Source organism: Hevea brasiliensis, chromosome 4, assembly GCF_030052815.1.
Source record: "Hevea brasiliensis isolate MT/VB/25A 57/8 chromosome 4, ASM3005281v1, whole genome shotgun sequence".
NCBI classification, from domain to species: Eukaryota; Viridiplantae; Streptophyta; class Magnoliopsida; order Malpighiales; family Euphorbiaceae; genus Hevea; species Hevea brasiliensis.
Window position 1 is genome coordinate 2,862,441 of NC_079496.1, and position 24,573 is coordinate 2,887,013.

General features: G+C 33.1%; 5 protein-coding genes across 7 annotated transcripts; 2 read left to right on the forward strand and 3 right to left on the reverse strand.

Moving 5' to 3' along the window:
- The first annotated feature begins 285 nt into the window (after nucleotides 1-285).
- LOC110631924 (heavy metal-associated isoprenylated plant protein 19) lies at nucleotides 286-895 on the forward strand. The gene is made up of 3 exons (XM_021779946.2): nucleotides 286-318; nucleotides 416-497; nucleotides 588-895. The coding sequence occupies exons 1-3, from the start codon at nucleotides 286-288 to the stop codon at nucleotides 893-895; spliced, it is 423 nt and encodes a 140-aa protein (XP_021635638.2).
- Nucleotides 896-3,717: 2,822 nt separating this feature from the next.
- Nucleotides 3,718-8,198, reverse strand: LOC110631942 (probable 1-deoxy-D-xylulose-5-phosphate synthase, chloroplastic). Its single transcript, XM_021779992.2, has 10 exons — nucleotides 7,755-8,198; nucleotides 7,328-7,462; nucleotides 7,064-7,228; nucleotides 6,726-6,876; nucleotides 5,899-6,170; nucleotides 5,539-5,812; nucleotides 5,028-5,335; nucleotides 4,615-4,896; nucleotides 4,258-4,542; nucleotides 3,718-4,050 (listed from the first exon to the last, which is right to left on the reverse strand). Exons 1-10 carry the CDS (start codon nucleotides 8,181-8,183, stop codon nucleotides 3,898-3,900), a joined length of 2,454 nt encoding a protein of 817 aa, XP_021635684.2. The 5' UTR covers nucleotides 8,184-8,198; the 3' UTR covers nucleotides 3,718-3,897.
- Nucleotides 8,199-9,770: 1,572 nt separating this feature from the next.
- Nucleotides 9,771-10,903, reverse strand: LOC110631936 (uncharacterized). 3 transcript variants are annotated; one of them, XM_021779971.2, is made up of 3 exons: nucleotides 10,765-10,900; nucleotides 10,595-10,654; nucleotides 9,771-10,162 (listed from the first exon to the last, which is right to left on the reverse strand). In XM_021779971.2, exon 3 carries the CDS (start codon nucleotides 10,158-10,160, stop codon nucleotides 9,984-9,986), a length of 177 nt encoding a protein of 58 aa, XP_021635663.1. In that variant the 5' UTR covers nucleotides 10,161-10,162; nucleotides 10,595-10,654; nucleotides 10,765-10,900; the 3' UTR covers nucleotides 9,771-9,983. The 3 variants fall into 3 exon arrangements, with proteins under 3 accessions (XP_021635663.1, XP_058001000.1, XP_021635664.1); XM_058145017.1 differs by having other exon boundaries at nucleotides 10,595-10,635; nucleotides 10,765-10,895; XM_021779972.2 differs by lacking the exon at nucleotides 10,595-10,654 and having other exon boundaries at nucleotides 10,765-10,903.
- A 354-nt stretch (nucleotides 10,904-11,257) lies between these two features.
- On the forward strand, nucleotides 11,258-14,880 carry LOC110631935 (NADH dehydrogenase [ubiquinone] 1 alpha subcomplex subunit 8-B). The gene is made up of 2 exons (XM_021779970.2): nucleotides 11,258-11,445; nucleotides 14,568-14,880. The coding sequence occupies exons 1-2, from the start codon at nucleotides 11,258-11,260 to the stop codon at nucleotides 14,698-14,700; spliced, it is 321 nt and encodes a 106-aa protein (XP_021635662.1). The 3' UTR covers nucleotides 14,701-14,880.
- A 2,326-nt stretch (nucleotides 14,881-17,206) lies between these two features.
- On the reverse strand, nucleotides 17,207-24,139 carry LOC110631931 (serine/arginine-rich SC35-like splicing factor SCL28). Its single transcript, XM_021779962.2, has 7 exons — nucleotides 23,802-24,139; nucleotides 23,414-23,491; nucleotides 21,215-21,379; nucleotides 20,954-21,018; nucleotides 20,748-20,787; nucleotides 19,216-19,440; nucleotides 17,207-17,458 (listed from the first exon to the last, which is right to left on the reverse strand). The coding sequence occupies exons 1-7, from the start codon at nucleotides 23,990-23,992 to the stop codon at nucleotides 17,449-17,451; spliced, it is 774 nt and encodes a 257-aa protein (XP_021635654.2). The 5' UTR covers nucleotides 23,993-24,139; the 3' UTR covers nucleotides 17,207-17,448.
- Nucleotides 24,140-24,573: the final 434 nt, after the last annotated feature.

Consider the following 24,573-nt stretch of genomic DNA (forward strand, 5'->3'; position numbering starts at 1 on the left):
AGATTTACCCTTAAATTATGGAGCTTGATGTTCAATAAAATTGTCAGACAGTTATTTTGTTAACTGAAATTATATCTCCCTCCCTCAATTATATACCTACCTTAGCCAAGTAATCCTATTTTTCTGAATTAAAAACTAATGGTTCTGTAATTCTCAAAAAAAAAAAAAAAAAATCCCGTCTTCAAATGATCTTAATTAGTGTCCAGAATTTCTGCAAAAACCCTAATTCATTAAAGCCATTTTGTGCTGCTCTCTCTTCTTCTTCTTCTCTTTCTTTATTTTTCAATGGCAAATGAAGAGAAAAATGACCAACGCGAAGTAAGGTTTTCTCCATTTTATAATTAAAAATCTTCGCATTTGGCATTTTCTTTTTCTTTAATTTGTTCTTTAGCTGCACTAATTAATTAATTAATAGGTAAAAATGGTGGAATTCAAAGTCTCCATGTATTGTAATGCATGTGAAAGAACCGTAGCCAAAACAATTTCAAAGTTCAAAGGTAATTAATTAACTAATTCAATATAAACCATGATTAATTCATTATGGAATACATATTATCAATTTACTTTATTAATTGTGGATCTTCAAGGGGTGGAGACATTTGCAACAGATATGAACAAACACAAAGTAGTGGTAACAGGCTGTATGGATCCACAAAAACTTTTGGAGAAACTAAAGAAGAAAACAAGGAAGAAAGTAGAAATTATAGAGAAGGAAAAGGAAGAAGCAGAAGAAGAAAAAAAAGAAGAGAAGGCTCCAAAAGAAAATCTATCAGATAATCAAGAAAATGAAGAACCAAAAGGAGTTGAAGGGCCACCATATTTCTTGGATTATTGTAAAGAGGAAGTGTTCATGACGTTTAGTGATGAAAATCCAAATGCATGTTCTGTCATGTAAAGAGAGATTTTTTTTTTAATATATATATACATTATTTTTTCTATACATTAATTAATTAATTATATTGGATTATTTGATTTTGAATTGTTTAATTTTCTTTTTCTCCATACACTTAGTATTTTGACGGATTAAGTTGATTAATAATAATGAGCTAGAAATTAAACTCAATAGATTAGTTTAATGGATAAGAATAGAAGCTCTTTTTCATTTTTACTCGAAAAAATTTTACATATATTAATGTGTGAGTGTGCTTTAACAATCATTTGAAAGAAATTTAATTGTAAGCTAAAATGAAAATATTATAAATTATAAAAATTAAAAAAATTAAATTTAAAGAAATAAATATATATTATTTTCCTGAAATACTACTCAATTACTTTTTTTTTCCTAGTAAGTGCATTTAATTTATATCATATCCGTTCCTCTATATTCATCCCTGTAGTCTTGTTCAAACAAAGCAAAATTTCCTAGCTTTTTTTCTTTAAATTAATTATTGTCAGAATTATATGTTCCACATTAAAAATTAGAAAAATCAAAGGTTGAATATAAGTGAATGTGTCACAATATTAATTTAGCTAATTATTTTTATGTATAAAATAATTTAATCACTTATATAAACTCAAATTAAAATAAATTAATATGTAATTTTATGAGCGCTCTTTCCAACCTTTTTCATTTTTCTTTTATCACCACTTCACCTTCTCTTTTTCTCTTGCTATTTTGAAGGGGAAGGGGTCAAATTGAATCTTCTGTGCTCACTCTTAAAGAATTTCAACTTTATTGCACTTAAATTGGAACGAAAGTATATATATATATATATATATATATATATATATATATATATATATATATATATATATATATATATATATATATATTTTTTTTTTTTTTTTTTTTCTAAATAAGTTCACCTAAAGGTGACAAATAAGACTCTATTAATTTTTTTTTTCATTTGTTAATTTTACTATTATTTTATTATTATCCTTATTTAGTATATAACCTTTTAGTTTCTTAATATTTTTTTATTTATTTTTATTATTGATAATAATTAATATTTATGCGTTAAATAAAATTTATTAGTCTTAATATTAGTACTAATTAATATGTTACTTTTTAATTTTTAATATTTAATGTAAAAATTTAAATAAAATTAATATATATCTATATTTATTAAATATATTTGGAAAAAATACATTTTATCATTAATAATAATAATAATAATAAATATGTATATTTTTATATTAATTATAATTAATATGTATTTATTGAATAAAATTTATTAATTTTATTATTGCCAATAATTAATATGTGATTTAAGATAAAAAAATTAAATAAAAATTATATATATATATATATATATATATAAATTTAATGCTTTTTATTTTTATTTGTTTTAGCTATATTAACAATTAATATGTATATATTAAATAAAATTTATTGGTCTCACTAAATCTGTGGCATATTATTATCACTAATCACTTATTAATGCAACTTTTTGATTTCTTCCTAATTATTATCATAACATCTATAATAAGGCTAGAACATAAAACTAAGTTATGATTGGAAGATAAATAGACTAATGACAGGTAAAATAAAAGATAATTAATAAATATAATAATAGCATATAAAAAGTCATAATCATAAGTATATATATATTCATGAATGAGCACCATCTAAAATTACTATTAGAAATATAATTCTATTAAATTTTAAAAACAGAAAAAAAACAAGTTAAATTTAAAATCATTATGAATATTATCTTGAAAGTTATAGTATATATATATATATGATAAATAAGAGTTTCTATAAATATTTATACGATAGGTTCTTAAAGTTTATAATACTTTTTCTAAATTTAAATATTATATATTTTTATTTTTTTATTAATAATTTTAAAATATGAAATATATCCACGCAACACGTTTAGTTACAATTAATAGTAAGAGATTTACTATTGATTGTCCTTGTCCATATCCATCCTTGGCTGTGACTAGTGACTTGTGAAAGGGAAAGAAGCAACACAAATTGGCTCTCATCTGGACTTCATATTTTGAGGAAAAGGATATGAACCCATCTCCAAAGACCTAACCAATTGACATCTTTGCACAATAAAACCCAATATCATTGGATTTCAAAGTAGACTTGCTTTGTTTTGGATATATAATATCAAAGCAGATCCTTACGATTGGAAATATCCTTTAGGGTTGGCACTAAGACATTAGCCCACATAGGGCCAGAAAGATACATTTTTGGACCACCGCCCTACCTTTATTTATGTGGATAGAAAGATTCATATGGAAAGATAAACAAAACTTGCATTTGCATAAATCTACAGCTAAAGTTGATATGACTTCTCCCTGTATGAGCAATAAGCACTACCTTTTTAGCACCAAGAAACACTGTTTGGCCTCAGACTAGACCTTCTATATTGTCTTTTTCCATGATGAAGCCAAACATATTATAGTGGCAATTTGGAGCAATCCAACAACTTTGCATGATAAGCAGATACCCTCCACTTAATACCTAACATAGCTATTAAGCAATAAGCATCTTACAAATGCAAATTGCCACTCCTATCAGAGTTACAACAGCATAATTTAAGTTCTGAGAATGGTAATAAAGTTTCTTTTTTCTTTTTGAAGTATGTAGTAAAGGAAATTTGACCTTTTGAGTGTTATTCTTTCCCCAACTGAATTTGTTTAACTGGAGAAATGTGAATGGAATACAAGTGTGGAGAGCATACCCACCTTTGTTGATACTTATATTATATTAAAAGCTCCAAGAAACTTTTGGGTTAGCAACCAAATGCCAATGCTTCAGGATTAAACCAAAAAAAAAAAGTTGAAACTTTTATTAATTCTATCCAAAGTTGGTGCTGTTACATGATTCTGTAGTGATTCTAAAATTACATTTCATACACAAATGGATGATGACATAATAAATCTTGCAAGTATTCTATTTTACATTGTTGAAAGTGCAAAACCGTTATGTTTCCACTTTCTCTATGATGACATTATCTGCAGAGCTTCTCTTTTATTTCCAAGTATGTTGAGTACTGTTGCTGCAACGTGAGATGGCGTTAGACCAGCCTCTATCAACTGGACAGACGGGGATCCATGGTCAATATACCTATCTGGAAGAACGAGTGGCCGCCACTGCCATTGTTTTTTTTTTAATCAGAAAGTATGAAGACATATTAAGTGTTTTTGCAAATTGAAAACAAATAAATATAGAGAAAATCATCATAAGAAAATATTAACTCTGCATATTCCTAAGAAGAATGGTTACTGTTGAACTTGAAAAAAATCATGATAATAACCAATTGCTTAAGTGGTAAATGGAAAATTCATTTAGATCAGTACCTTCAGTTTGCCATCAAGAAGACCATCAAGGGCCAGAAAATGTGCAACATGAGATCCAAAGCCCCCAATTGATCCTTCTTCAACCGTTATCAAAACTTCATGTGATTTTGCTAGGCTTCGAATGAGGGTGTGATCCAAAGGTTTACAGAATCTAGCATCTGCTACTGTTATAAGCAAGCCATGGGGTTCCACTAAAGAGGCAGCAGCCAAACAGCTCTGAACTGCTGTCCCATAACCCAAGAGTGCCACTCTTTCCCCTTCAATCAATATCCTGCCTTTTCCAACCTATGAGAAATACATTAAAGTTAAATTGTTAATTGGTTTTGCAATTTCTTTGCTAAAGCGGTTGGACCTTACCTCAAGAGGAATGCCTTTGTTTCCTGGTGGCAGCTGAACACCAACACCGTTACCTCTTGGATATCGGAAGCAGCTAGGACGATCATCTATGGCGGCAGCGGTGGCAACCATGTGAAAAAGTTCTGCCTCATCAGAAGGAGCCATCACAACCATGTTAGGGAGACATGCCATAAAAGTGACATCAAAAGCTCCACAATGTGTGGGACCATCTGCTCCAACCAGTCCAGCTCTGTCCATTGCAAATCTTACTGGCAGCTTCTGCAAATCCACATCATGGACTACCTGTGGTATTCATGCAGAAAATGCTATTAATAGAACTTAAGTAGATGGTTAACCAAATATGCTAATTTAATACCAATCCAACTAAGAAGAGTATTGAAGCAAATGAACAAAAAGAATGTGTCCTGGCTTGCCTGGTCATAAGCCCTCTGCATGAAAGATGAGTAGATTGCACAAAATGGTTTAAGGCCTTCACAGGCTAATCCTGCAGCAAATGTAACTGCATGCTGTTCCGCTATTCCAACATCAAAGCATCTTGTTGGGAAACGGCGAAGGAAGAGATTTAAGCCTGTTCCACCTCCCATTGCAGCATGAATTGCAACAATATCCTTGTCCACTTCTGCTTCTGCAATCAAAGCCTCTGCAAAGTATGTAGTGTAAGACTGTGTAATAGCACTGCCCTTGAATTGTTTTCCAGTTGCAGGATCAAACTTGGTAACTCCTGAAAAATAAAAACCAAGCAGTTACTTCTTTCTAATAATGCAAGTTTAGATGCAATTAAATAGATCCATGAAAGAATTTTCTATACCAAGGCACTAGTGGTTAGTCAATATTAGTTTTTCTTAATAAACATAATCACAGAATAGCCACTCTAAATTTTGCTTGCATTTTTGTCCCTAAACAAAATTTGTCAATTCCAGTTACCATGGTACTTGTCTGCAGCTTTCTCAGCATATGGATACCCCCGACCTTTCTCAGTGACAACATGTATCAAGACTGGACCAGTTGTTTTAGTACCCTTCACCTCTTTGAGAATAGCTATAAGATCATCTATGTTGTGGCCATCAACAGGACCAATATAATATAATCCAAGCTCTTCGAAGAGGGTTGATCCAGAACCACTGATCATCCCACGAGCATATTCATCAACCTTTGCTGCCAGTTCATGCATGGGTCCACCAATCCGCTTTGTGACACCCTGCAATAATTTCAGTTACAACAAGAACAGTTTCCAGATTTAAGTAGTTTATCAAGTGGCACCCTCTCTCTCCCTTGTATATTTACCTTAGCAACCTCTCTTAGTTCCCTGAGAGGCCTGTTTGATTGCAACCTACTAAGAGCACTGCTCAAAGCTCCTACTGGTGGAATGGGTCCATCAAGAGTAGCAGTTGGTAAAGAAACTTGTTTGTTGTCATTGAGAATAACAATCATATCAGAGTCCAGGTACCCTGCATTGTTCATAGCTTCATAAGCTTGTCCTGCTGTCATGGCACCATCACCTATAACAGCAACTACGTTGTTTTTTCTTCCTTTCAAATCTCTCCCCACTGCCATCCCTGTCCACCAAAAGCACCAAAAATTTATACCCTAAAAGACATATCAGACCTATAAAGGGAAAGAAAAGTTCTCGACCACTCAACTACTAGCCAAATAGCATGCAAGGATGATCCTTTCATTTCAGTTGAAAAAAAAATTATAATAATTTATGGTTATCAATTACAATAAGTTTAAATCCAGACCCCTACCATAGGTAGCTGTCCTAGTCTGCCAACATAGGAAGTCAACACAAGCAAACCAATGAGAAATTCAGAAGGCAGTATCCAACAGATCAGGAAATCTAATAAATTTAGCTCTGTTTTAAGGTCTTTTTGAGTACTACCATCACAAAAACAATCCGTACAAAGAATTCTCAAAATATGTAGTTTTCTACAACTGACCAACTACTTTGGTTAGTTCAAGTGTAGGGGCATTCCAAAGCCACCACTGGAGAATGCAATGCAAAAGTTTGGCTAGGAAAAGCTATGAGCTCTGATAATAGCCCAATAGTGATCTATTTATAGAGGTGAACATAGTTAGAATTTCATAACGTTTGAAAAGGAGAAAAGTAATACCCAAGCCTGCAGAAATAGTGGTAGAGCTATGGCCAGTCCCAAAGCAATCATATTCACTCTCCGACCGCTTCGTGAAACCAGAAAGTCCATTTGTCTGTCTGATTGTGTGCATCTTGTCTCTTCTCCCAGTCAGGATTTTGTGTGGGTAGGACTGCATACCAACAGTGGAAGAATCAAATTCTGAACAATTTATCATAACAATATGACAAAAGAATATTTTCATTTCAGTAATCCAGACAAATTTCCGTTCATTTCATTTCAGTAGTCTAAAAAAATTTCCATTCATTATCTATGGCAAAAAAGGAGAGGTTAAACCAAATAAGATTTAGAGCAGAAACCTGATGACCAACGTCCCACAGAATCTTGTCTTGAGGAGCATTGAAAACATAGTGAAGAGCCACAGTGAGCTCAACAACACCAAGACTTGATCCTAAGTGACCCCCAGTTCCAGAAACATTGAAGATAACATCTGACCGCAGCTCATCTGCCAGTTGTTTTAGTTCCTGTATTGAAAATTACCATAAAGATTCATATATATATATATTCTATATGATGATACTAAGTCTTTTTCTTTGTTCATGAACATGGTCTTTGTTATATACCTTGATTGATAGATTTTTCATATGAATTGGATAGTTTATGGTGTCCAAGAGAGGTGTTGGTGGTCTCTGTGAGTGATATTCTTCTCTCTCTGACAGCGATGCACAAACCCGTTCTGGCCTTCTCTTGCTCTTTGCCTAGACAGAACAAAACAGCCGTTTCTTTCAATGTTTTTTTTTTTTTTTTTTTCCTTTTTCTTTTGGCTTGAAATGACTGAAATTCCATACAAAAAGCAAGGGGAAAAAAACAAAGAAGAAGAAAAATATAAAAAGAATTAAAATAAAATCTTGAAGGGCACTTTCTCACCCATTAAACATGATTAAAAGAGTCGAAAATTTGACAAAATGGGCAACAGCCAGCAGTCTTTAACTCAATTCTGCAACATGGGTATTATTCCATACACGTAAAAAGCATTTAAACATAACAAACCTGATTAAGTCTGTGTAGAGATTGGGCCAACGGATTTTTTCTCGATAAGAAATGAGAAGAAACATAGCTGTACTTTTGAAGATCTGAGATTGTGTTCCTGTTTACATGGGCAGGAAATGAACATGCAGAGAGAGCCATTGCAAATAGAGAACCAACGGGAGCAAGCAAGCAATAAATGAGCTTAAAAACAATTCCAACTCGTGAATAGAGAAAAAAAGAGGAGGAAGAGGAAGAAGAAGAAGAACCCAGAAACAAAAACACAGTGGAGATTGTGAATATGGATCCAAATGCTCCACTACTGAGGTGATGATACAATAATAAAATGAGCTTGTGGCTAACAATGAAGATGCAGGGAGGGTTGTAGGAGCGGGACCAAGCACCAAGATTGAACTTTTTAATTATGGCTCCCATACTTATAGTCTTAGCCATGTCAAGAAGGAGGATACAGTGTTTCAGGACAGGGTCAGAGGGGCTGGTTTACTTCCATTGGACCACGTCATCAGAAATCACAAATGGATAGATAGATAGATAAGTAATAAAAACATATCTTACATACCAACGGACATTGTTGGGGTCAATTATTCAATTAATGGGCTTTTAAATAAGTTCCGCCTTGGTGCTCATTTTTGTTTTCGGTTGGGTAATGGGTAGTTTGGCAAATGTCATTGTGCTTCATTTTTCCTATTTATGGTTTAGTATATCTTCAAGAATGAAGAGAATAGCTGGGTTCTTCCTAATAGTAGTTAGTTTGCATCTTGTCATCTTCATTGGCTAGTCATTAATTAGTGTAAGAAGACTGTTGACAGTTAGCAAGTATAAGAGGGATAGGCAAAATTATATATACAATAGTTATACTTAGTGTGATTTTTTTTTAATGACTTATTTATTAAATTTATATTAACTTGTCATTTCATGCAACTTTGATGATATATTAGAGAGAAATAATGAATATCCCCAATAAGTGAATTACTAATTTGTATTGGTAGTTATTTCTTTTTATTTTCATTTGGTTAATAGCGGTAAGAATGATATCTATATAGAAAATTTTGGAGTTAGATTCATCCATTAATAAGAGAAAATAGTTTTCTAATTCAAAAAATTTTTAAAAATCATATTTCATGATAAAAAAATAAATTAGTATAAAATAATTGAAAAACTTATTTTGCATTCAAAATTTTTAATAAATATTATTCATTTATTTTATAATAATAATATATATTTTTATCATTATAAAAAATATTTTTTAAATAATTATTTAATTTTAATTATGAAAAAGTTATATAATTTTAATTATAACAAAGTCTATCATTATTCATTTAGAAACTGTAGGAAAACACAACTTTATTATAAAGAAAAACAATAAAAAAAAAGAAAAACAATAAAAAAAAGAAAAAATAAGTTGAAGCTGTTTTTAATTTTTTTTTAAAAAAATTGATACATGTAAACAAAACTGTTTTTTAATTAAAAAAAAATTTAAGCAAAGTATTTAAATTTATTGTCACCATAATTGGAGTGCAGTGGCCCTTGTGGCTCTGAAAGTGAGGAAAATAGAAATCGCAACGTACATTTATTTTAAGTACATAATTGCTCAACTAGTGATCATATGTCCTTTCTAGCGTGTAAAATGCGGCTCACAGCTCAGTCTTGAAAATTATCACATTACCCATCAACCAGAAATTATCTATCATGATGCAGAAATCGAAAACTACTACATAAGGACAAACAGCATGAAAAATGCATCATTTTAGAGACTAAACAAGCATTCAAAGAACTTTCACACCATTCTTGATGGTGTTCCAATATATAAAAACTTAAACCTTTTTTTCCTCATTTGGGGGTCAGCCCTTTCAAAGGGAATAGAGCAGGAATTTGAACAAGAGCACCAGAAAGCTGGATACATGGATCCATAACTGTAACACATGGGATCCTCCAAGTGATAAAATGCAAATATACATGCTCATTATCAAATGCACAATAAAATCCCATTCACAAGAATCATTCAATGAGTATAACAAGTGAAACAAAGGTGAATTTGTAAACTAGATTAGGCCATCTATTGAGACACGCATGACTCAAAAACTAGGAGGGGGATGAGGGGAAGACAAATAACACAAACACATGAACAAATACTTATTCAGCTCTACTTAATTTGAAACTTGTCCACAGCAGCAGTATATTGAGCCAAAATAAAGTAGATAACAACGATGATCCATCACATATGCTTTCCCCTTATTTCATTTTTGCCTCTGTGAACAGAACATGGCGATTCACCCGAGGATCATACTTCCGAAACTCAAGTTTCTCAGTAATTTTCTTAGAACTCTTTCTTTTAACATAGAAGAATCCAGTCCCAGCAGCTGAAACAAGCCGGATGAACATGAACGTCTTCTTCTTCTTGTCACCCATTCCTAATTGCATACACAAGATAAAGCCACCAAGACAGTGTAAACACGTGCTTTAAAGAAAGAACATATATTTTTCGTATTACAATTAGAAACAATAGATATCACTGATAAGTGTATGCGTAAGTGTGCATCTGGAATCCAAATCCATCGTAGACAATATATAACATGCTTCTCATCTCTAACCTAAAATTTGCCTACCGGGCACAGACGGTCTTGAATCTAGATATGATATCAAAATAGTTAAGACAATAAATTTGAGGGATTAGACAGAATCTCAATTCCAAACACCATATAAAAGACGTCCACAAAAAATGAATCTCAATTGGTCATTTTATCGAGCATCTATTGAGCAAGTCTCAGAGGCGACCCAGAATCAATTTCGCACGTCAAAACTCCTCGCTCCATATTGGCATAATTATCACAACAAATGGGTACCTAGAAATAAAGAATTGCTACTCCTGCGAGTCAGCAACAATCTGAAAATAAAACCCAATGCTGTGTTGGCAGCGAGAGAAAAACTTTAACCAGTGGAAACAAAAACAGAGAATTCGAGAAAATTTCCATCAATGAATCAATTCAAAAAGAAAAGTTGAATTTGAACTCACTAGCCAATCTTCTTACAACGAGTGAACAAAAGGGCACCCGATAAACCAAGGAAATGCAAGAGATAGAACAGCTCAGCAACAAAAACCCAAAACCCTAGAAGAAGCGGAGCGAGTAAAGTGGCAATCTTTTCTATCCTATAAAATGACACAAATGTCCTCGTTCACTGAGATGTTTTCCTTCGAGTAGGTGTCATGTTATCCTATCCTCCACCTAACGGCGCACATTAGCATTACCCAGTCTTTCTCACTGATTTCTCAGCACCTAAACGATCTCGTTTCCTTTCCCTTCTCTATCACTCGCAAAGCTGTTTCTCTGTTTCTCAGTAGCAACGAGGAGGTACAATTATTCTAGAAAAAGGGAAAAAAGAAAAAGTTTTGGTCAATTTGTTTTTCAACCCTTCACTTTTCTGTTTGATTAGTGAGAAAATGAGGAAATGTTGAGAAAACAACTAAATTTTTTTTTTCTTCTTAGTATTTATAGAATCGATTAGAGATGGCGAGTGCGGTGGACGCTACGGGGAATCCGATCCCCACATCTGCGGTGTTGACGGCATCATCAAAGCACATATCGGCGAGATGCTTACAGGAGAATGTGGCGTTCCTCAAGTGCAAGAAGAAGGATCCGAACCCGGAGAAATGCCTCGATAAGGGCCAGGAAGTCACTCGCTGCGTCCTTGGCCTGTAAGCAATCTTATGTTTTTGTGCTTTTTTTTTCACTTTTTTTTTTTATTTTAGATTATGCAGCTGATTTTGGATTATTAGTTGTTGCATATTTTAATAATGTCATGTCTAAAGTAAATTTCAGTATTTCGACTATTGAACCATTACTTTTTCACTGTTTTATAGATTTTGTTTGTGTATTTCTGTTTGGTTGGGCTGAAGAATTGTTGGACTGAAAGTTCAAATGAAAATCCTTTTTTGTTAGATTGTGAAGGATTTCCTTTTCTTCATGTTTTGGGTTCTATTCAGATGATGAAACTGTGGTGGGATTGGTACCATCAAGTAAAAACCAGTTCTTTGATTCATCCATGTGAGATATTTTCTGCTTTCGGGTTCATCTTATTTTCTTTTCTTGGTTTTCATTTTCCAATTTTCCAATGCTGACTTCAATGTCTTATCCATGATTCTGAGTTTGATTTATATATCGGAAAAGAGATATCAGCTTTTCAAGGTTGCTTTTTCTTGCAGTGAGGTCACATAATGATCATTTAATTTAGCATTTGGCTAGCTGATTGTTGTTTCTGGAGCTAAAGTTGTTGCCATAGTTATTAAGGCGCGCATGAGGCTCCAGGCTCACTAGGCTCCAGTCCTAGCGCCTCTACAGGAGAAAGGCGGACAACATTAATCAGGCCCTCGCCTTACGAGCCTAGGCATGCGCCTTGTTACAGGCGCAAGGCTAGAAATATGCACCTTTTTTATTTCTACATTCGGCGAGTGCTTCCATTGACAAAAAGTAACATCACCCAACTCGAAATTTGTTGACATAGAAGTTTTCAAAATTAGCATCGTTTGTGATAACTAGTCACCAAAATCTCATCAAACTAACATATTCAAGATTACAAACCTCTCATATTTTCATTATAAACACTACCACTCATTATCTTTTTCAAAAAAAAAAGTTAATACTCCTTTAGTTCTTAAATGTGAGAGAAATGATGGAGATATTGATTTCGAAGATGAATATTAAGAGGATGAAGATGTGGAAAAAGATGAAGAAGATATAGTTACTTTATAATTTCTTAACTTTAGTTATGAAAGATTAAAAGACTATTAAAGTTTTAATAATTTAGTACTTGAATGCTTATTGGTTATTATTATTTTTAGTTTTATCTTATTTGAAGTTTGATGGAATATCCATATTTATTTTACTTTTATTTTTTTTTTTTGCTCCTCATCTCGCTCAGGCGTGCGCTTTCGCCTTGCGCCTTGCGCATAGGCTCCAGGACCCCTTAGCGCCTTAGTGTGCCTTGAGCCTTTAATAACTATGGTTGTTGCTATTTAATTGTTTCTTATAAAATAGGGTTTATTTTTTGTTGTTTTTTTTTTTGTATGTCAATATTCACACATAATAATATCTATTGATACATTGAATTGCATGTCTGAATTGCTGTAGGGCAAACACATTGTTATTAAATTCTAAATTTGACTTATAGAATCCATGAGTATCAACCAGTTGGTAACTTAAAGATTCCCAGTTTTGCAAAATTATACTCGACCCTCATTAGGATCATCAAATCGTTAAACTTGCACTTTCCATTTTTACTTGAAACAGTTTTGAGTACAATGAATGCCTTTTCTTCTTAAGTCGTGTATATAAGTCTTTGCCTTGCAGTCTCTGGGAAAAATGCTGGCATGATGAATTTGACAGCCATTAAGTTCATCACATATATTAGTTCCAACAAGTAGTAGGACTAAACAACATGCTCTCATAATCTAGGCTATTACAGGACTGCAATTGGATAATATATTATGTAATGGTAAGGTTCATCTGCCACCTCACATTCACATCCTTGAACCGCGATTGCTATTTCACCAGAGGGCTAAGGGCTACTCTAAGTGCTATCAGTTTTTAGTGTATGGATTAATAAGCTTTTTGGGTTGCTGATATTGGGATCCTCTATGAGTAAAGCTTCAAAATAGTGATTTGTCATCCTCTTTAAGGATTTAGAAACCTTAACATTCTGGTAATTGAATAAAAACTTAAAGTAAGCTTTATAAAATTTATGTTTGATAAGTTATAACAACTAGAGTTTTAAGTTGTAGCTTTTTAAAGTCCATGTATCATAAGTTATAAGGACTAGGGTTTTGAGTTGTAGCTTTTTAAAGTCCATGCATGACACTGTTTTAAGCAATATATCCGACTAAAAATTCTTATATTTGGAGGCAGCTTTAACCAGTCCACTGCATTTTTCCTTCTTAAATTACTTCCGAGCATCAACTAGTATGTTAAAGTACTTGCAATTGTATTTTCTCGCCCATCTCCACGGCATCTTTTCTTCATAAATTACTTCCAAGTATCAACTAATTAGTTGCAGTACTTGCAATTGTATTTTCTCCCCTATCTCCACTGCATTTTTTCTTCGTAAATTACTTCCAAGCATCAACAAATAAGTACAAGTACGTGCAATTTTATTTTCTCCCCTATCTCTTATAAAAGAAGCGGGAAATTCTCTCATTCCTAGTTTTTTTCCTCCTTGTTTAGTAGATTATTAATCTTGAATGCCTCAGCAATTTATCTTGGCCAATCTGCAGCAAAGCAGATGCTACATACAGGATGCTTCTTTGTGTATGTGTTGTTGAACGATATTTCTGCAGCATACTAGATACCACCCTCCTCCCCAACCGCACCCCCCTCCCCTCCCTCCCTCCCTCCCCCACTCTCCCCACCCCCCCATCCCCTCCCTGCCCCCCGCCCTGCCCAATCCGTGTCATTCAGTTGCTCTATATGAAGTTTTTGAGCAATTCATACTGCAAACTCTCCATTTTCTGATTGTGTTTTACGTTTCCTTCTTAGTCGACTATTAAATTTACATGATTTGTGGTTGTATTATGTGCCAACTCCAACCAGTTGAAGATTGAAATTCGATTGCATTAGGTCGAACTAAGTTACAATTCTTATTGCATATGCTAATAAACAATTTATCTACTAACCCAAAAAAAAAAATCTATATAATATTCTATCAGATTAAGCTCGCACAGGAACTCCAAGAACTTGTTTCATCACACAAGGTCACAACCACGCATGACATGCACAAAAGAATAATTGGTTGCATATCTGAATTCTTCAATGTTTGGCACTGCAGGCTGAAAGATCTTCACCAGAGGTGCACAAAGGAGATGGATGCGTATGTTGGTTGCATGTATTATCATACAAATGAATTTGATTTGTGTCGCAAAGAGCAGCAAGCATTTGAGAAAGCATGCCCTTTGGAATGATTGGCAAACTGAACTTATTATAATGCCTTGGTTACAATAATTAGGACAGTTTGCAATGAGCAAATACTGTTGTTGTTTCTGGTTTCCTGACACAAATCATCGTCATTTTGTATGGTTCAAAATGTTCTTTAGGAATTGCTTCAAATAAAAAAAGATGGGACCTTGCCTCCTTTTTAAGCATTGAAGTTGTTGATCATTATTTGCTTTTACAGTAAACAGATGGTTTGAATTTTGGTTTCAAATAGGTTTTACTTTAATATGTTCATTCAGCAGCTAGTTCATAGATTTTTTTTTTCTTAATAAAGAGCTAAGGACCAACGCTAAACTTCCAAGGCCAGAGAATAGCAGAATGATTCCATCACAGCTACCAAATTGCTGTCTTTTGCAGGATAAATGAAGTTCATTTGAGCGAATATTATTGGAGTTGCAATTGGGGGCGGAACTGCTTTGTGTTTTGGGGGGCTTTAGCCTCTCAAAAATTTTTAAGATTAAAATTTCATTCATAAATTTTAATTTTTTTCTTAAAAAAAAATTACTGTGCCTCTAAAATTTTTAAAATTTAAATTTTACTTATAAATTTTAACATATATTTTTAAAAAATATATTATTTTCTCCATCAATATTTTTATTTTTATTTTGATCTTTACATTTTATCAAAATTTTAGTAATATTTTCATAATATTTTTATCAAAAATTTAGTAATATTTTATATTTTTATCAAAATTTTACTTTTTTTTTTATTATTATTATTTACTAATGAGTGAATTTCTAGTTCCGTCTGAGAGCTGATGATATAAGGATTAAAATTGTTACATGTGAAACGGCACTTTGGGCTTAACTTCAGTTGGGCAATGGCTAGCTGATTCGCTTCTGGGATGGTACTCGGCCTTCAGAGGCTGCAGTAATTTACTTCTATACAGCATAGCCTATTCATCTATCTATATTTATTTATATATATATTTGTAAATTGATAAAAAAAAAAAATACTCCTTAACTTTTTTATTACTTTTAATATTACAAATTTTACTACCAATAATTCTATCCTTAGTGAATAATATATAAACACTACCTATTTAAGAATTGTAATAAATATATTCAACCCAAACCAAATATCTTGATGGTTAAGTTCAATTTATTAATATTTACTTCAAATTAAAACTTAAAATAAGCTCAAGTTGTGTACTCAAGCTATTAATTTTTCATACATACGGCATCCATGTATGCGATGCAGCAGACGAATTGGACATTCTAGAAAAACCTTTATCTACACCATCAACGCATGATTCTCTGCAGTCATCCCTCCTCCTCAAGTTCGCCCTACTCGAGAGATTATTGGTTTGGCTTAACGCACTTTGAGGAATTCTCTGCAGTCATCCCTCCTGCTACCAACTCCTTGAGTGTTAACCACCTAGAGGCTCCTTGGTCAGCCCCCGCTATTGGTCTGGTCAATCTAAATTTCGACGCTGCAACTAATGCCTCCCAAGGTTCAGGCAGCGCTAGTTAGGGACCACTTGGAACAACATCCTGGTTGCTCTTGCAGAAAGTTCCCTGTTATTTGAGAACCGCTTACTCATGAAATTAGCTTTTCTAGAGGCCTGCCTAATTGCAAAATCCAAAGGTCTGTCAAATATTATTGTGGAGAGAGACTCTCAAACGCTCGTTACAGTTCTTCAAGGGAATCCAGCATAGGGATAAGCAATCGGTTCAAATCGAATCGAACCGAATTAAATTATAAAAATCGAACAGTCAATTTTAAAAATCGAATCGAACCGAAATTGATGAAAAATCAAATCAAACCAAACCGCTTTATTTCAATTCGATTCGATTTAAACCGATCGGTTTGATTTTTAATTACTTTTTTAATTTAGACTTAATTTTCAAGTTATTTGATCTAATTTTGACTTTGATTTGAACCTAATAATCATTAATCAATGAAATTAAACAATTAATATATATATAATTAAATATAATTCATAAATTTTTCATAAAAATAAATTAATTCAAAAATCAATTCGATTAGATTTAACTATATAAATCACTATTCGATTCGATTCAATCAATTTTTTTCTCTTCAAAATCGAACCGAACCGAACTGAAATAATCAAAATTTTTATAAATTAAAACCGAACCGAACCGAACCGATTAAACCGAATTAACTCGATTCAATTCGATTTTTCAGTTTGAATCGAATTCTGCTCAGCCCTAATCCAGCACCTCTAGAAATTCAATCAATCGTAAATGATATTTCTTATCTCGTCCTCCAGCTTCAACCATGTTCAGTTCTCCTTTGTTAGAAGATGTTCTAATAAGGCAGCCCATTCTCTAGCCTCCAACGCCTTCGAAGACTCTTCTAGCTTGTTTAATCCCTGGGGACAAGTCTTATTTGTAACTTCTACTATGGCTTCTTAGGCTTTCAATTCATTCTACCTTTAAAAAAAAACGCATGATACTCAACATCCAACTGGCAAGTAAAACTTGATAAAAATGAAAAATAAAAATAAAAAACTGGCAAGCACAAAGCAATTGAACCATAGATATTGCAAATTCCCGCATCACCAATCCAACGACAGAGTCAGCAACACAGAAGCAGCTAAGATCATGACATATGACTGATAAAGAGAGACAACAAAACAAAATAGGGCAATCCACGAGTGAGGTCCAAATCGACAATACATCTAGCTCAATTTTACATTTTCTGATGCAAACCCCAAGAGCAGCGCAAGATAGCCACATCACTTGCAACAGCCATCAGCGAGAACTGCAATTAAAAATTTCAAAAACATGATCACCATTTACACGATAAAATGATCACAAAGAATGGATAAGGTTCATCAGCATACATTCCACTTACAGCACCATTTAAGATTAACCAAGGCAAAAATACACACTAATCCAATAACCCTTTCTTCAGTATGGTTTTCCTATATGATAGTTTTGGGAGGCAGTAAGCAGAACTCCTTATCCTCCCATAGCAAACATTTCAAATTGTGAACATATTCCCCTTGTTTGAAATGTAGAATTTTACTAGAATTCAATTCAATTAATTTCTTTTTGGTTAATTCTCATGTTTGGAGAAATATAGAGATGTGAAGAAAGATCTACACATGGTTTTTATTGATTTGGAGAAGGCTTATGATAGTGTTCCAAGAGAGGTCTTATGGAATGTGTTAGAACAAAAGAGGGTATCTATTAGGTACATACAAGTATTGAAAGATATGTATGAAGGAGCAACTACTATTGTGCGCACAGTGGGAGGGGACACAAGAGATTTTCCAATCTCAATTGGATTACACCAAGGATTAGCCATAAGCCCTTACCTTTTTACATTAGTTTTAGATGAACTGACGAAACATATACAAGAGAGTATTCCTTGGTGCATGATGTTTGCGGATGATATTGTTCTGATAGATGAGACACGAGAAGGAGTCAATAGAAAGCTAAAAATTTGGAGAAGTACTTTAGAGTCAAAGGGTTTTAAGTTAAGTAGAACGAACACATAATACATGCATTGCAGGTTTAGTGAAGACCAAACTGGTGATAGGGAAGGAGTTAGTTTGAATGGAGTGATAATGCACCAAAGTAATCACTTTAAATATCTAGGCTCAGTCCTTCAAGTAGATGGAGGATGTGAGGAGGATGTTAGTCATAGGATTAAAGCCGGATGGTTAAAGTGGAGACGTGCCACGGGAGTTTTATGTGATCGTAAGATTCCCAATAAATTGAAAGGAAAATTTTATCGTACAGCCATACGACCGGCTATGTTATATGGTAGTGAGTGTTGGGCACTGAAAGAGTCGTATGCATCTAAGATAAGAGTTGCAGAGATGAAAATGTTAAGGTGTATGAGTGGTCATACTAGACTAGATAAAGTCCGTAACGAGAGTATTAGAGAAAAGGTAGGAGTTGTGCCAATTGAAGATAAGTTGAGAGAAGGGAGATTGAGGTAGTTTAGTCATGTAAAGCGTAGACATACGGAGGCTCCAGTTAGACAAGTAGACCACATTAGGTTAGAGGATAGAAAGAAAAAAGGGGTAGACCTAAATTGACTTGGAGGAAAGTAGTACAACATGACCTAGAAGCATTACACATTTCTGAGGATTTAACCCAAAATCGTTCAGAGTGGAGAAAGCGAATCCATATAGCCGATCCCAAATTTTTGGGATAAAGGCTTAGTTGAGTTGAGTTGAGTTGAGTTGAGTTTAATTCTCATGTTTGGAATGAAAAAATTCAAATTCTTTTTTAACTTAAAAAATTGTTCATTTTAAACAAATAGAAATCAACCATGACTTTGAGAGAATTCTATTGAATTCCTTTCTTGCAAATGATTTATTCCAAAGGAAGCCATTCAAATAAGAACTTTGAGAATTAAGGATTCAGACTAAACAGTATGTCGAAGGATATTCCGATATTGGAACCATTAACTCCAAAACATGCTGCCATAAGAAGCATAATCACCCCACATTAGCTAGACACTGCATCTCACAACCACAACAGAGATTAAATGAGATACTTTACCCATTCGACCGCAAAGGTGACCTCGATTGACTGCGACTATTACCCCTTGGACTCCTTGACCTGGCAGATGCATAGTCTCCTTCATCACGAGGGCTCCGAACATTCTGCCTTGGGCTTGAAAACCTCTGGTTCAACCTATAGTCCATCTCATCTCGTGGAGAACGAGAATGTGAAATTGACCTGGATCTCCCTGGAGAGAGATTATAGTTCCTTGCACCAAGATCCCTGCATCAGTTTAGCATAAAAGACAGATGCAAAAGAGACAAATAAAAAATCTAATCAACAATAAACCTAGCTGAATGTAACACAAAAACAAGAAGCATCGTCTATTCCACCATAAACTGAAACCTTTCTCTATTTGCGACAACCATAAAAACAACATTTTCATCACAAACTCATCATTTGATGACAGATAAATGGTGTATTCATAAAGAATTTAAATTTTCTAATTACATCTTCAGTAAGTTAAAAAAATAATACTTACATCTTCAGCGAAAATCTAATTAATCAAAATATGACCTTTACCTGCACCTTTTTCATGGTTTCTGAACAAAATTATGATACTTGAATCCAAACACTTTTGAGAGTTGGGCTCTACAAGGTATACTGGTTGATCAGCATCTGATAACTTCAAAGCTCTCTTTGCCCCAACTTTATAAAATCTCAAATTATCATTTTCTTGGGCAATGCCATCATATCTCTACCAGTAAAACTTTGAATAGCTTTCCTTCTTTGAGGATGATTTCTTTCTTTGCCCAACTATAAGCTTTATATTCTTTAACTGGATAGTATATGCAAAACAAGATATCAAACTTAAAAAACTTCCTTACTAAAAAGTTATTGAAGAGAATAAATAAAGTACCCCTGTGATCCAATTATCTCTCAGACCAAGTTTAGCTAATTAGCAAACCTCACAAACCAAAAGTCAAAGAATAGGAAAGCCACCGCAAAATGTAGATGATAGCTGGTGAAGGTGACATTATGGGTAACACTTAAGAAGAGTCTTTCAGTGAAAAATAGTCATGTGGTCCATCACTTTGACTTTTGACTTTTGTCGTTAATCTTTATTAACCCAAAAGTCGTTAAAGTCTCCCATTTCACTTTACTATCTGCATCAACAAAGCCACCAGCAGATAACATTCATATTCATGGGAAGACATACCATACATTCTGCGCCACACACAAAGTTCAAATCATCAAAGCAAAGCAGGTCATCAAGGCAAAAACACCAGGTATTACTTTAACCTTTTTATTGCAGTGCATTAGAGCTGTGGGATTTTCTCAATTTTTTGCACAAATGAAAACCAACCACAACTCAGAGGTTGCATTTCATGTGAGTTACTAGATAATATGGGATAAGACCAGACCAAGACAGATAGTGCCCTATCTTGTGTTTGGTGCAAGAAGACAACAAATTAACGATAAAGCTATAACATTTAGAAGGAATAACATGGAAAGATAGGAAATGTCAATAATAAGCACTAACAGAAGTGCAAAGAATGTAAAGACTCTTCTAGCATATAAAATCAAACCTTGAGTCATGCCTTGCTGGAGAAGGTGAATGTGAGTAAGCTGCCAACCAAGAAACAACGTTTCACTATTCAGCAAAAATTTTAAAGATAAAAGTTCTCGCTTCCATATTATTGCATGCAACTTTAGATAAAAGTAGAAAAACATAAAAATTTGAATATCTTATCAGAAACTTCAGTTAAATGACAAAGTGAAAATTTGAACTGACAATGATGCCGGCGTCTTGGAGACCTTGGTGGTGTTCTCCCTCTATAGCTACCTCCATATCGACCACTGAATATAAACACAGAAATATTTAGCTAGAGAATGGACAAGAGAGTTCAGCCAATTGCTGAGGTAAAAGTTCAATAGAGAATGCAAGAGAGAAGTCAGGCAATTGCCAAAGTAAAAGTTTAATTAGAATCAGAAAGAGGATAGAAAATAGAAACATGGTGAAGAATCAAGGAGGCAAAGAGAACAATTGTAACACCTAATACGGGCACTTGTACGCATTTCTTGAGGAGTTTTCCTGTTCTCCTCAGCAAAAACAATTCTTATCTCACGTCCACCAATAATTTTATGATTCATACGTTGCTTTGCTTCTGCTGCATCTTCAGCATAACGGTACTTCACAAATCCAAAGCCCCGTGGCTCCCTACCAGTTCAGATTACAACAACAAAAGATTATAACACAAAAAGTATTAAAGGCATTCAAAACCAGATAGGAAAACACAAAGCAGGAGAGATCAGCAACATAAAGAATTTTTGCATTGGCTAAAAGAAAATGTTCAATCCACTTATAAATGTTAGCCAGGGTTCATAACAAAACTTGTGGCATTAACAGAATATGAAATCTAGCTTGCAGTTCACTTCTTATATATCCAGTTTTAGGGGGCACATATAAGAAATGCATCACTAGAAACAACTAAAAAGAAAGAGTGAGTGCAAACAGATTGGACCAATAGCTGTCAAGATAGATCCATAGCTTAAGCAATTTGAAGGAGTGAATCAGTGCAAGATGAACCTTCAAATTGTAATTATCCAATAGAAATCAGTTTTCCAAATACAGCTTCAAAAGGTTTCCCATCGAAACATACAATGAAGATGCATGAGTATGTGAAAACACTTCATATATTTTTCAAATTTCACATGGTATACTTCCACTGCTCTTTGCATTTGCAGTCAATAAAGTGAACACTTAATGTGCCTACAAGAGGATCAAGAATTTTCATCAATTTTAAAACCTTTCATTTTCATCACAACCATATAAGGTGGAAAGAATATGAGAAAACAACTAATACCCATATAAATTTAACAACTAATTAATAAAACAAGAAAAGAAAGTAAAACTAATCAAACCAACAACTAATTAACAAGATTAACAAGTAAAAAGTAAATTAATTACCAACAAATTAACAATGCCTATATAAATTAAACAATTAATTAACAAAAAAAAAAGTAAAATAATCAAATTAACAATAAATTAATAATTCCTATATAAAATAAACAACTAATTAACAAGACAAAAGCAAAATTAATTAAATTAACAAGAATAACAATTAAAATGTAAACTAATTACAAACAAATTAACAATACTCATATTAATTAAACAATTAATTAACAAGAACAAAAATAAAATAATCAAATTAACAATTAATTAACAATTCCTATATAAAATAAATAACTAATTAACAAGACAAAAAGCAAAACTAATAAATTAACAAGAATAACAATTAAAAAGTAAACTAATTACAAATAAATTAACAATACTCATATTAATTAATTAATAAGAACATAAAGTAAAATTATCAAATTAACAAAAAAATAATATTTACTATATAAAAAAAACAACTAATGAGAACTAATGTCTAATTAACAAGATAAAAAGCAAAACTAATCAAATTAACAATAATAATAGGTAAATGATAAATTCATTACCATTAAATTAACAATACCCATATTAAATAATCAACCAATCAATAAGTAAAATAATTGATTTATTTTTCTGCTTCGGTTGAAAAAGGCGACACCTCTCGCCTACCTGGTGCCTCGCCTCGCCAGCCAGAGGCGTCGACTCTAGTAATGCCAAGAAAGGCGACCCAGTCGAGGCGGCAGAGGGGCGCCTCGCGGCTCCTCGCCTCGCCTGGGCGCCTCTCACACCTTTAATAACACTACTTAGCACTATGCTTCTAAATTTCAATTCTTATCGATCTAGTTTGATTGTGACAAATTAATTGACTTATCACAAGGATCATTATGCGTCTACCTTTAAAGATTGGATTCATTGTGACATTCTAAACTTATTAAAAAATATCTCTCCTACTTATCATTTTATCTTTCTTGTTTTGTTCTTAATTTGCATCAAAACTCCAAATGCTTTTTTACTTTGTTGCAAGTTAAATCAAAAAATACCAAAAGAGTTACCACCTGACTATATTCAATTCTTGTGTTTTGAGTGTTCTCACTTATTTTTACTTATTTCCTATTTATTTAATATTAGTTTTCTCCTTTCTTTTTCTTAATTCAAATTTCTTGTTTATTTAATTCAATTGAGTTATTACTTTCCTCGCCAAGGTACATCAACACCGGAACAAAATTAGATGGAGTACATAAACGGGAACCAATATCAACATGTACTGAAAAAAAAAAAAATTAGAACAAACAGATTCATATGAACAAACAAGCATACCCAGTGTAGTAATTCTTTGGTAGATATACATCCTTCACAGGTCCATATTTCTCAAAAGGAACCCTAAGGTCTTCAGGCCTGCACAACATAATCAGCAAGTCTTACAGTCCAAGAAAACTAAACACAAGTGTGCACAAAAAATTCAACTCTTAGCTAGCAAATTTGTAAAATAATCAATTAAACTTTATTTCTCCTTTTCTATCAGCATGAAACTAATTAAGAAGGATTAGGTATATCAACCAAAAGCCAGTAAATTCCCCTTCCTTTATAAATAAAAATAAAAATAAAAATAAATAAAAAATCAGCAGATATACAAATTCAAGAACAAACTTAAACACATGCACTTATGTCCATAAGGATGAATACATTAAGAGAGAGGGGAGGGGACCTGGCGTCAAGAGGTAGATTGCGAACAAGCAAGCCAGATGGAGCAGGGGAGCGGCGTTCGCGGTAAGAACGGCTGTCGCGGTAGCGATCACGGGGATCTTCATCTTCATAGTAGTGCTTCCGGCCACGTGGTGGGGTTCTGCTGCTACGACGGGGACTGTAGCTCCTACTTCGGCTCCTGTACCTCGGCATTGTAACAGAATTCAGAAAAACCCTAACCTAGAGAGGGTTTCTTAGTAGGTTTCGATAATTAGAGAGAGAGAGAGAGAAAATAAGAAAGAGTGTACCATGAGCGAGGTAAATATCGGAATTACTTGTTAGTCCTTGTTTGGATGATTATGGGCTTTTGACTATTGATTGAAGTCTACGGCCCAAAAGAAAATGATCCAACCTTAGTCTAAAAATATCCTATCCCGTGGCAATAGAGAAATTATTAGTGTAACCAATGCATATGCACCGACTACAATCATATAAATTTTATTTTTTATATTATAAAAATAATTTATTTTTTATGAAAAAAATATTATTTTTTAATATTTTTAATTCATCTAATAATTATTCTGTGGCTATGGGTGTTCCTAATTTTTTTTCTTAAAAAAAATAATTTAATTCAAAATTCACTGGATAATAATCGACTGCGGAAACATTGTTAATTTAATTTAATTTTAATTAAGTTTAATAATTGGATTTCAAAAAAAATTATTTAAAACATTGATTTTTGCTTAAAATATAGTTGAATTGAGCAGATGAGTTAAAATTTAGTAATAAAATTT